At 40.2% G+C, this 12704-nt stretch overlaps 1 protein-coding gene across 1 annotated transcript in view; it reads right to left on the reverse strand.

The window, feature by feature from the left end:
• Positions 1-10082, reverse strand: part of AGO3 (argonaute RISC catalytic component 3) — a 126826-nt gene extending 116744 nt beyond the window's left edge. Inside the window, exon 1 of the mRNA XM_022575218.3 lies at positions 9751-10082. Within this exon, the coding sequence (XP_022430926.1) occupies positions 9751-9769 (19 nt within the window). The 5' untranslated portion in view covers positions 9770-10082. The remainder of the gene's footprint in view (positions 1-9750) is intronic.
• Between the last annotated feature and the right edge of the window lie 2622 nt (positions 10083-12704).

Raw genomic sequence — 12704 nt, forward strand, 5'->3', positions numbered from 1 at the left:
CAAGGAGATTAAAAAACATGTTCACAGAAAGTGGCAAAGCTAGGATTTGCAAACAGGTAGTCTGATTTCAGAGCCTGGGCTTTTAATCAGTACACTATACTACTACAAACTAACACGTGCTGAAAATCTATCATTCATTGACTCGTAAATGTGTTCAAATATTTACTGTAGGGCTTCCCTGGTGGCGCAGTGGTTGAGGGTCCGCTTGCCGATGCAGGGGACGCGGGTTCGTGCCCCGGTCCAGGAAGATCCCACATGCCGCGAAGCGGCTGGGCCTGTGAGCCATGGCCGCTGAGCCTGCGCGTACGGAGCCTGTGCTCCGCAACAGGAGAGGCCACAACAGTGAGAGGCCCGCGTATCACAAAAAACAAACAAACAAACAAAAAAACCCCACAAATATTTACTGTATCCTAAGTGCGAAACATTGTTCAAGTGAATAATAATTTTAATAATAACAATAAAGACCTGGTCCTCATGAAGGTTTTATAGGGGTGTGGGGCAGATTATATTGTATTTCTTTTTTGCCGATTAGGTAGTAATAACTGCTATAAAACAATAAGATAGGTTAGGGTTTCCCTGGTGGCGCAGTGGTTAAGAATCCACCTGCCAATGCAGGGGACACGGGTTCGAGCCCTGCTCTGGGAAGATCCCACATGCCGCGGAGCAACTAAGCCTGTGCGCCACAACTACTGAGCCTGCGCTCTAGAGCCCGCGAGCCACAACTACGGAAGCCCGTGCACCTAGAGCCTGTGCTCTTCAACAAGAGAAGCCACCCAATGAGAAGTACGGGCACCGCAATGAAGAGTAGCCCCCACTCGCCGCTTAGCCTGCGCACAGCAACAAAGACCCAATGCAGCCAAAAATAAAAATAAATAAATTTATTTTTAAAAAAATAAGATAGGTTACGGGGATAGAAAATGTGTGTGTGGGGGGGAGGTAGTTAGCCATATTAGATAGGTTTGTCAAAGAAGACCTCTTTGAAAAGGTGACAAGTAGGCATAAAACAGAAGTGAAAGAAAAAGTCATGTAGACAGCTGAAAGAACATTCCAGGCAAGGAAAAATCAAGTATAAAGGAAAAAGCAGAAGTTTGCTTGGTGTTTGATGAACAGCAAGGAGACCACTGTGCCTGGAGTAGAGAGAACGGTACGAGATGAGGTCAGAAAGATGCTGGGAGATCAGATCTTATAGGATTTGCAAGCCATGATGAGGTCTTTGGATTTTATTCTGAGACATGAGAAACCAACAAAGGGTTCTGAATCAAGAAGCATTATGATCTGACTTAAGCTTTTTTTAAACAATCACTCTAGCTGCTATATGAAAAATTATATGTAAAAGTACAAGCAGGGAGACCAGTTAGTAGGCTAGTCGACTTTCCACGCAAAAGATAAAGTTGGCTAGGGCAGGGGTGGTAGCAGCTATGGGAATGAGGTCAATGTGGAAAATATTTAGATGGTAGACCTAATGGGAACTGCTAATGGATTAGGTGTGGGGTATGAGAGAAAAGAGCTCTCAAAGCTTTTTGGTCTAAGCAACTAAAAGAATTGGAAATGCACTTACTGAGACAGGAAAGACTCAGGAGTAATAGAAAGCTTTGAGAAGAAATCAAGAGGATTTTTAGGACATGTTAACGTCAAGGTTTCTGTACAAGTAGGCATCTAGTAGGCAGTTAGATGGGTGTGGAGTTCAAGGGAGAGGTCCAGGCTGGAAATGTAGCTATGAGTGCCCTTGGCATATTAGTGATATTTGAAACCACTGGACCAGAGGAGATCACCCTGACTGTGGCAGGATACAGAAGAGTACTAATAAGCTCTGGGAAACTCCCAATGTTTAGAGATTGGGGAGATGAAGATGAAACAGCAAGGAAGCAGAAAAGTGATAGCCAATAAGGTTGGAGGAGGACCTGGAGAATGTGGTGGCCAGGAAGCCAAGTGGAAAAGGAATGTCCAAAAGGAAGCAAAGTAATCAAATGAAGTTGAAGAGACAAAATTAAGATTTGGGAACTGACCACTGGGTTTAACAAATTCTTTGTTGACTTTGATAAAAGCAATTTCAGTGAAGTTCTAGGGACAAAAACCTGGCTGCAGTAAGTTCAAAAAGAATACCCTGGGGTTCCCTGGTGGCGCAGTGGTTGAGAGTCCGCCTGCCGATGCAGGGGACGCGGGTTCGTGCCCCTGTCCGGGAGGATCCCACATGCCGCGGAGTGGCTGGGCCCGTGAGCCATGGCCGCTGAGCCTGTGCGTCCGGACAGCACGGGATGGGGGTTCGATCCCTGGTTGCATGGGGAACTAAGATCCCACATGCCTTGAATCTGATCAAGCTTTTTGGTCCTAGCAGTTTACAGTAAATTTAGAGAAACACGTTAAATTACACCATGAAGATGGAACCAGCAAAATCCAGACTGTGAGAAAGTCTAAAAGGACAAACAATCCATAAATTGTAGGGGGAAAGAGGATAGAAAACTTACAAATTAAGAGGCACTTAAAAGACATATCAATCATTCACAATGTGGGAAACTTATCTGGATCCTGACTCAAAAATGAAATAAATTTTAAAAAGGCAAATTGTTTAAAAAAAAAAAGAATAATATCTGAGACAAGTTGAAATTTGAATACTGATTGAATATTTGATATAAAGGGTTATACTATTATTTTATGCTGTGATAATGGTACTGTGGCTTATTTAAAGAGTCCGTAACTTTTTTTTTTTTTGGCTTCGCCTTGCAAGGTTCCCCAACCAGGGATTGAACCTGCTCCCCCTGCAGTGAAAGCATGGAGTCTTAACCACTGGACCACCAGGGAAGTCCCCCATATCTCTTATAGATGTACTTAGTAGATATTTATAAATAAAATATTATTATGTCTAGAATATACTTCAAAAAATACAGGGGAGGGGAAAGTAGAACGGACATGACTGGACATGGGTGATGGGTACATGGGAGTTTATTATACAGTTCTGCATATACATCCTCAATTTTCTATAATAAAATGTCTTAAAAATTAGGAAGAGAGGAATGTCATTTCCTTTGCATACTGAATCTCTTTACTATACCATTATACAGATAAGGAAGCTAAGATTAAGGAAGATTAAAAGCACTGCCCAAAGTCACAATTAATTTTTTTAATAGACTTTATTTTTTAAAGCAGTTGTGGGTTCACAGCAAAACTGAGCAGAAGGTAGAGATTGCCCATATGCCTCCTGCCCCCACATATGCACAGCCTCCCCGAATATCAACATCCCCACACCAGAGTGGTACATTTGTTACAATCGATGAACCTACAATGACACATCGTTACCATGTTAATTTGAGAGCCAGGATTTGTTTCCAAAACCCATGCTTTCTACACTATATTACACTGACGATTTTTTTCTCCACTATTGTTATTTTCCCTCATGCTTTTTATACAAACTGGTAAAAACCAAAATTCTGTTTCATGAATAAGCAATGTAACAGAACTCTACTGTAACTGACCATAAAATCATCAAATTTAAGTATACAAAATATTTTAATGTAAATTACTGGAAGAAATAATTCTGTCAATACAACAAATTATACTTCCAGAGAGGCATATTTTAGTTATTTAACAAATACATATATTGCCCACTAGAGTTGAAAATGTAATTACACAGAAATAAAAAGCACTATCTGGCATTTCTACTTCAAACTTTTCTTTTAGTAGCTACAGCAAGTACTGGCTAATAACAACTAACCATGTTAAACTTCAAACAAAAAACCATACATTTTCAAAGCATGTGTGCGTGTTGTTCACTGACCTAACAATCTAACGTGTACTAGTGAGTCCAAAGCTAAATTACAGTCTATAGTAAATGTGATTGATGAAAATAAGCAATGAAGAAATAAGAATCAACTACAGCACTACTATAGCCTATTACCAAATTGTGGATTTTCACTGGGAACTTTTGCTTTGATATTCATGGGATACCTCGTTTCAACCATTCTACTTCTAGGAATTTATCCTAAAGCAATCACTGGATCACTATACAAAGATGTATATATTAGGATAATTACCAAAGTTTTAGTTATAATTTTATAAAAAACTGGAAAGAAATCTAATCCACCATCAATGACACTAATTAATAATATAAAATTAAATGCGGGAATTCCCTGGCAGTCCAGTGGTTAGAACTTCGCGCTTTCACTGCCAAGGGCCTGGGTTCAATCCCTACTCTGAGAACTAAGATCCCACAAGCCACGCAGTGCAGCAAAAAAATAAATAAATAAAATAAAAAATTTAAATGCTATGTACTCAGTAAAAATTATTATGTTGCTATATTGCTACATAGATATAAGTAATGATAAGGAAAAATATCCATGATACAATATTGAGTAGAAAAAGCGGGTTAAAAACAATATGATGACAGATGGATGGACGTTTGAGAAAATATACAAGAAAAATTTGCAATGGTTTTATCTGGAGAATGGGATCATATTATTGTCATTTCTATTTTAGACTTTCCTATACTGTTTGCTTTTTAAAAAATAATAAACATGCATTTTTACAACCTGGAAAAAATTTTTATTTTTGTTTTGAAAAAATAAATGTGTTGACCTCAAACACATTTTTAACATAATTAAATGCCTCTGTTTACTAGTTAAGTCCACAAGGCTAACTAGTAAACATCAGCATGAGATTTCAGTAACTTCTTATCTACTAAGTCTACGTATTCATTCAGTGAACCTGTACAAACACAATGCACTTATATCAGATTACATTTATTATATTCACTGTAGCTAAATAATCACTCTAGAACATTCAGACTGTTGGGGGTTAAATTTCTCAGATGCACTATGGGGAACCATTATTTCAAAGCCATTTTTCCCCCTGGAAAACAAGTAGCCCACGCTACGGAAATGCCTTGAGATTTATTTTATAATTAAAGTGTGGGTAGCTTTTGAAAAACTTTGATCACCCAAGCAAAAATTTAGAAAAATTTTGAGTAATTTTAGAGAATGCCACTTTTATGTTAAATACCCAGATAGAGAGCAAGTCCTAATTTAGAAGCTATAAGTTTCTTCAAACAAACAAAAAAAAGGACTTCACTGCTAAGATATAAGCCTATTTTGCAATCTATTCTTCAACCTTTTTTAAAATTCAGAGATATATTAATGAACTTCTGTTGTTAGATTTAGAAATCAGTTAAAATATCAAATATTGGTAATGACTCAAAAATTGTATTATGTAAGCCTACAACCGAGAACACTTTCTTGCAAAAATGAAGAATATAAAAATATCCCATGACTATATCCTACAGATATCTTCTGATTTCTCAAGAACCTGATAATTTAGAAACAACAGAGGAATAACTGGCTGATTTAAAACAAAGAATTCTTCCAGATTATTTCATTAAACTAACATTCCAGACTAATGTACATAATTTATTGCAACCAAACCACAGAGAGCCCACATTTAAGATATAAGAGAAAGCATCAGTTGTGTAACAAGATTTTGCTAAATCTCAGTAGTCTTTTTTTTTTTTTTAAAGCAATGGGTAGCCAAAGAAAATCATTAATATTAAAAACACAGATAATGGCAGAAAACTATAGAAACTCCAAATACAGAAAGGCTGTTCATGTATCCTAACAGCATAACCACTATGGTTGAAAAACCACACAATATTCTTTCTCACATCTGTTTTGTTAATGAGCCAAGAATGAGGGTCTATTGAGTATCCTAGACAACTGAATTAGAAGCAGGAATGTCTGGTGAATGCTGTTCATCACAACAAACCGAGACTAAACAGGTTTGGAAAGAATACTATTCTTAAATAAATTATCTTTTTAGCTTTACCTTCCTGAAAACAGATCACTTGCCTTTTCCTCCCATCCATTAAAACAAAAGAAAACCAAACCACACATAAATTACTTAAGATCCTAGTTTTAAGTATTATAAGAGGAAAAAAATTTTTTAGATTAACGAAATATAATATTTAATTCATCTTTCAGGTAGACCCTCAATTATTTTAAGACTATGGAAACCAGTGTGAAAAAAGATGGTTGTGATATAAAGCAATGTAGTATTCAATTAGAATCTAACAGTTTATGACAATTTGGCAAGAATTCTATCTCGAGCCAGGGTTTTTCCATATACAACATAGAACTTTTCCTGGAAATGTCCCCTTTACAGGGCCTCTGGCCTCTTTGCATACTTTCAGACCAGGCCTACAGAACCAAACAAATGCAATGTTCCCACTGGAGAATATAAATTAATTCTAAATTATCAACCTATTACATAAAATTCTCTGAAAGAGCAAACGTAGCACTTAGAAACGGTTTCATTCATTTTAACCACTTTCCTAAATTACTTCATTAAAAAAATTTTTTTTAATTAATACATTTATTAGCTTGGAAATTGGTTTAAAACTTTAAAGAGTGGTTATATCAGGGTGATGAAATCAAGGATAATTTTTTAAAGTCTTCATCATGTTAATCGAATTATGTTTAAGGGTTTCATACATGTTCTTTTTCCCGCTTTACTTTCAAGTCTTTGTTTAGAAGAAAAACGTTGTTTCTTGCCTCCTTTACAGTTTTCCCCCAGGGCTTTCCATCACTGTCAGAGAAATTAAATTCTAAAACAAAAATCAAAATAATCTTGCACATTTTTATAAGTCCCAATGCCAGTCAACAGCAATAAATACTAGAAAAAAAGTTATAATGGCCACTCCAGAGCAGCACTAGCTAAAAGTTAAGCGACAACAAAGTAGAAAAACCTTTTCCATGTTTATAATTCATGCCCTCTAGACAGAACAGCATTTTATCTTCTTCAAGACAAAAATCTACAAGTGAGAAAATCTATATAATAAAAACATTTCCCAAGGGATTAAAGAAATACTAAACTGAAAACCTAATGGCAATACATATTTTAGTACTTTGAATCCACAACTTTTATCCACCTCATTCAAATTGAGCTTCCACACATCCTTTGGAACTTGTTCTCAAATAACTTTTCTTGATTTTTATTATTAAAGAAACACAGAGTCCTAAAACAACTACATTCAAACAGGAATTCAAGAATATAACTAAGAAACATAGTCTATTCACTTTTGCAAGACTGTATAAGACATCTACCAAACATGTCAAATTACTTTGCATTATTATTAATTTAAGGTAACAGAAAATGTTTTTCTTCCATTGGTAGCTAAGTACAATTCCTTCTGCCCTTTAACAGTAGTCTGACTTTACCTAAAAATAGACTAGAATAGCACAGTCCTAAAAGATAGCTACTCAGGAGAACTGATATCTTAATGAACGTTTCTGCTTCTTTTATTCCCACTTTATTTGGAATGAAAATATATATACTCTTAGTCCAGCTGTAATTAAAGCTTAAAAAAATAGGGTTTCATCAGAAGTTCCCCTAACTAAGGAGTCATAGGCACAGATGCTAAACTACTGATTATTATTATTTAAAAACCAATTGTGCCTGCCAGCTTTTTGGTTAAATCAGAGTTAACACAGTACTAAATCACTACATTGTACAGGACATCCTTAAAAGATCACTTAAAATATTACATGCAAAAGGGAAGAATAGACAAATATTAACTTTTAGTGAAGAACGATTTGCCAAGGAACAATTATATAGAATTTGTATCTCTAGTTCTCTAATGTAAATAAATTTAAGTTTTCTATGTATCCACCTAACAATTAGAATTTAAAATATTTTGCCATAAGATGATTCCTGAGAATCTCCACACAAAAGAAAAACTTAGAACAAAATTGGAGAGCCAAGATCCAACACTGACTCAATAGACTATCAGAGAAAATATGCATCTAAAATTTTTTAAACCAAAATATGTATCTGTCAAATTCTTGATTTTAGACTTAGTTGCACATTTTTCCCAATTATGCTTTCGATTTCACTTGCAGCATAACAATTACACGTCTCAGGAAGAATGAAAATTTTGGTTTTGATGATGACAATCTTAAGCCAAATTATACTTTATCTTCATCATTAAATTACAGTCAATCATGTATAAACTGCACTGAAGAATAAACTTTGTGTTTCACGATGTCCAAGCATATGGCTGACAAATCTAACTATACCTCCTCAGATGTGAGGATAGTTAAATAGGTATATATTTCAGCAACGGCCCATGCAAAAAGAAGTAAAACTTATCTATAGCTCAAGAATTCTTAGGAGCATTTACTGAATCGTACTTGGTGAGTTGGACCCCTTGGCTAGGCAGTTTGACTTCAGAAGTATTTTCTAAGATGTTGCCCATATATTTGGGAATAATTTCACATGAAAAACCCAAAAAAGAAAAGAACCTTAAAAATTTTTGGAAATATCTTTAAAATTTTAGGATAAGTAGTTAAGTGTTTAACTTTCATGTTTGTTTTCCAGGCTCAACAACAGAACAGTTATGTAAAAATCACGTATAGCTCCCAAATCATCACATTCCCTAAACAGTGTATTAGAAAACTGGAAAACAAAAGCAACACAGTTTCGGAAACCTACAAATCAATGATAAACAAACGAGAGTCTAAAGCTCTTCACAATCTAGACAAACCTTTCTCTTTTTAAGGAGACATGAAAAAAAAGAAAAAAGAGCATGCAAAAGAGACACGGTAAAAATTGATTAGAGAAAATTCCATATAATAAAACTTGTAATAAACCCTTCTCCCCAGCCCACCTCTACAATTCCTAAGGGCTTTTTGCATCTATTTGACAATTATACTCCTTAACGTAGCCAACAAAATCTTTAATATCATTATGTCACTGGTTTCTTTCATATAAGTTTGTCTTATCTCATATTCAGGTGCCTCTCAAATCGGCAAAATGAGATGTGAATTTCAGGGACTTGTGGTGCTATTAGTAAGAAGACACCCGCTGCTTAATATTTTCATAATTAAGTTATAAAACTGTGACTGGCTGGATGAAGCATACTTCCAAATGTAACATACCAAATATGATCATTTGGAAAGCAAATCGTTATGTAACACCTACTTCATGTCCTTCAATTAATTACAGACCGTAACAAGTGCTTTTTCTTTTTTTAAGATAAGTACTGCCCATGATGCAATTTTTTCTCAAGACTATTTTTTTCCCAAGGAGAGAAGCAGTTTTCTTAAATTCCAAATTTCCAAGAATATGACAGCCGATTCTCTAGGGAATATAGAATGAAAACATATATATATAGTCAGCAATTTTAAGATCTACCTCCTCACATCAGCAGTGATCCAGGCTGATATGACATTTCCAAGATCCTCAGGAACTATTATATGTACCATGCTGCCACAAACATAGATGAGAACTCGGGGATGGAAGAAATTCCATCTTGCATTTGACGTTGCACTAATACCTGTTTCAAACTTAATTCTCATCTGTTATCTTAATGCATCTTCACAACTACAGAAGGGAGATACATAAGGGAGAAGGCTGGCCACCCAGTGCCTCTACGGGACACACTACCCGATTAAAGAATACACACCCCGTTGTATCTTCAACTGGAGTAACAAAAAAGATGGCAAACCCTTCTAGACTCCGGGGAAAAAAGAGTAATATGGCCTAGGGAACCCCAAACTTCAACCCTTTGAGCAGTCTCTTCCCCGCAGTGTCATCGCCTACTCCGTGGCTCCAGGGAACTGCGGCGGGGCTGCGGGGAGGCGGAGGAAGGGCCGGGCGGGGGACCGAAGGGGGACGGCGCTCACCTCGCGCACCTGGGCCGGGGCGCAGGGAGCGACGATGCTCTGCGGTTACCCCCAACGGACGGACCAGCAGCTCTGACTCACTCACCTGCGGAGCCGATTTCCATTCATGGAGCTGGGGGGAATGCTTCCAGCGAGAAGGGCGCCCGCCACTGAGGGCAAGGAGGCGGCGCAGGGGGCGACGCGGCGCGACAGGAACCCTCACTCGGCCCCGAGGCGGGGTGGTGACGGCTTCTCCTCAGCAACCGCACTCCGAAAGCTCTCGTCAGGAAGAGCGGCCGTCGGGAGGCAGGGCGCAACTAGGATAGAGAAAGAAGCGTGAGGCGAGAAGAGACGGGCTCCGTGCGGAACTTGCGTCGCCCGCGGCCGCCTACGATCCCAGTGCCCCTCCACGACTGCGGCGCCGCCGCCGACCTCCCCGGGGGCCGCCCCCGGAAGCCTGCTGGCGTCAGTTCCGCTGCCCGGGCTCTCGCCCGACATCCAAGCCTCGCCTCTCCGCCCTAACCGTGCGGACGCGACGTCTGTGCGGGCGCGGCCGGCGCGGAGGACGCAGGGGAGGTGTCGCGGAACGGGCGCCGGGCCTGGGCGGGGCCTGGGGCGAGCGCGATGGGGTGCGGCCAACGGCCGCGAGCTGGGCGGGGCCTGCCCTCCCGCGGTCCTCCGCCCGGCCGTGCCTGCTGGAGACAACCCTGAGGGGCTGGACTCCTGCCGCCACCTTGGTGCGGGACAGTGCCTGCCCGAGGCGAGGTCGCGGAGGGCGGCATAGCTAACCTGGACAGGAGCCTTCGTGAAGCGTGGCTGGTCTGAGGTGCAGGACCAAGACCTGCAGCTGTGAAGGCCCTGGGCCAATCTTGTCCTGGGGAGAGGCCCCCTTCTTCTCGAGGCCCTCCCGCCACGCCCAGTTGGGACCGACCCACGCACCTCCTCCTCTGCAGGCGGTCAAGTGACCACCAACAGTTAGTTGATCAAGCCTGTAGAGTTGCTTTGAGGACCATTTTTTTGGGGGGGGGAATGTACAATATAACTTGGGGAAAGATTATGAAACAGGACTTGACACAAACATCAGTTCTTATTATTTCCATGTTAAAAACTCTTTAATAACGCCTGGTCACACCAGGACCCAAACTCCATCGCGGGGCCAGCTGTAGGCGTAACGGGGCCCGTGCCTTTCCCCTCAAGCGAGACTCTTCCTCATCATGCGACAGCTATACTGGTCGGCCTCCCCTAACGGGGAAAGCGCTTTTCTATTAGACCTGGAGCCTCTCTGCTTCTGGTTCCCTTGGCCAGGAGCCCTCTCCTTCCTCTTCACACTCACCCCTTCCCCTCCGCCCCCCAACCGCTCTTCACACCTCAACTTAAGACATTTCAGATGCCTTTCCCGGACCTCCGATCTATGGTGAGGTACTCCTGTATACTATTACAGTATCTCCTTAATAACCCCTCTCCCAATCTGCAATTTTTGTTCACTAGTTTATTGGGTGCCCCCTCCTCCACTAGAATGTAAGCTTTATAAGGTTATTAAGACCAGCACATTAGTATTTGTTGCCTGAAAGAAATGTGATACTATTTTATTCAGGTTGAGGAATGATTCATGATTTTTCCCTGTCTCTGAGTATCAGTAATGTTTAGACTTTTAACAATCAAAATACATTATTTTTTAAAAGCTTGGGACAAAGAGGAAAGGGGGGGAAAAAATCCTATCTTTAGTTCCCCCCCCCCCCCCAGTCACTGTGGGACTTGGATCAGTCACTTGAACCTCTGGGCTTCAGTTTCCTCACAGTTGTTGTAAAGTTAGGGAATGTACATAAAGCACCGAGAAAATCCTTCCTAAATGTTAGTGAGGGCATTTACTATTGTTATCATCTTAAAGCACTAATTAGATGCACCTACAGTAAACACTTAATAAATGGATGGGATTCAAACCCATATCTGACTCCAATTCTGCCTCACTTCTTCCTTCCCATCCTTACCCCTTATACTGAAAATGCCCTCCCCAATTTCAAAATATCAAATGTCACTAGATGAAACACTGTATCTTAAAAGTTATTTTCAATCTTTGACTCTACACAATCCAAGTCCTTAGCAGCATTCAACAGGGGTAAATAGAGTCTTTCACCCCTCAACCCCCTCAACTGGTTCCCTAAATGACTGCAAGCTTCTTGGCTTTGTTGACATGGATTTAACAGGATTGGGGCCTTCTAATTCAGCCCAATTTAATAAATGTCAATAATCCCTTCCCATCTACCTCTGCTATCCATGGACCCCACCTGTGAGCCCATTATGAAAGGCTCACGAATTGTAATATCAGGAAGTAGGAAGGCAAAAAAGTTTGAATGATTCTGCCCAAAGCCAAGCTGTATGAGGCTCTCCCCTGACAACATGCACATCCTAGTTTTGGACAACCTCATTCCCAAATGAGTCTGCTCTTAAGGGTATGGTGCAGGGTCTTTGTGTATCTTAACTGTCATAGCCCCAGTGCCTAGAACAGTGCCTGTGCCTCGTACATAGCAGCATCCCATAAATATCTGTGGGGCAGGTGGATGGACCAATAAATAAGTGGGCTTCAAGAATGGCAGCTCTGCCCTCATCCCTTGTGGTACTGGTTGCTCTCAGAAGGGAGAACTGTAAAATAGTACAGAAATCTTGGGGGCAAAGAAATCAGTGCCCTCTGAAAGTTGCATTCCAAGCTTCCTGTGCTAGAAAAACATCACTGGATGAGGAAAGCAACTGGATAGAACCCTTTCCTCTTGCATGGGCTGAAGTTGGCCGACTTGACACTTTGAAATCTCTTCTCCGAGACAAGCAATTTTTACACGGCAGAAAGGAAGCTACTTTGTACTGCAGCAGAACACAATATAAAACATACTGGCTTTAGGGACAGTCAGAGCTGACACTGAAGGCCCTCTGCTACTATCTGTGATTCTAGGAAAGTCACTCTCTCTGAACATCACATTCCTCATCTGTAAAACCCAGAGTAGCTAGGTAGAGCAGACACTGCTTGATGCCTACCCAAGAGCCTTTTATCCCTTCTCGCCTAGCAAA

The sequence above is a fragment of the Delphinapterus leucas genome, chromosome 1, assembly GCF_059928025.1.
Source record: "Delphinapterus leucas isolate spDelLeu-1000000601 "Yukka" chromosome 1, BTC_Dleu_Yukka2, whole genome shotgun sequence".
In the NCBI taxonomy this organism is placed as follows: Eukaryota; Metazoa; Chordata; class Mammalia; order Artiodactyla; family Monodontidae; genus Delphinapterus; species Delphinapterus leucas.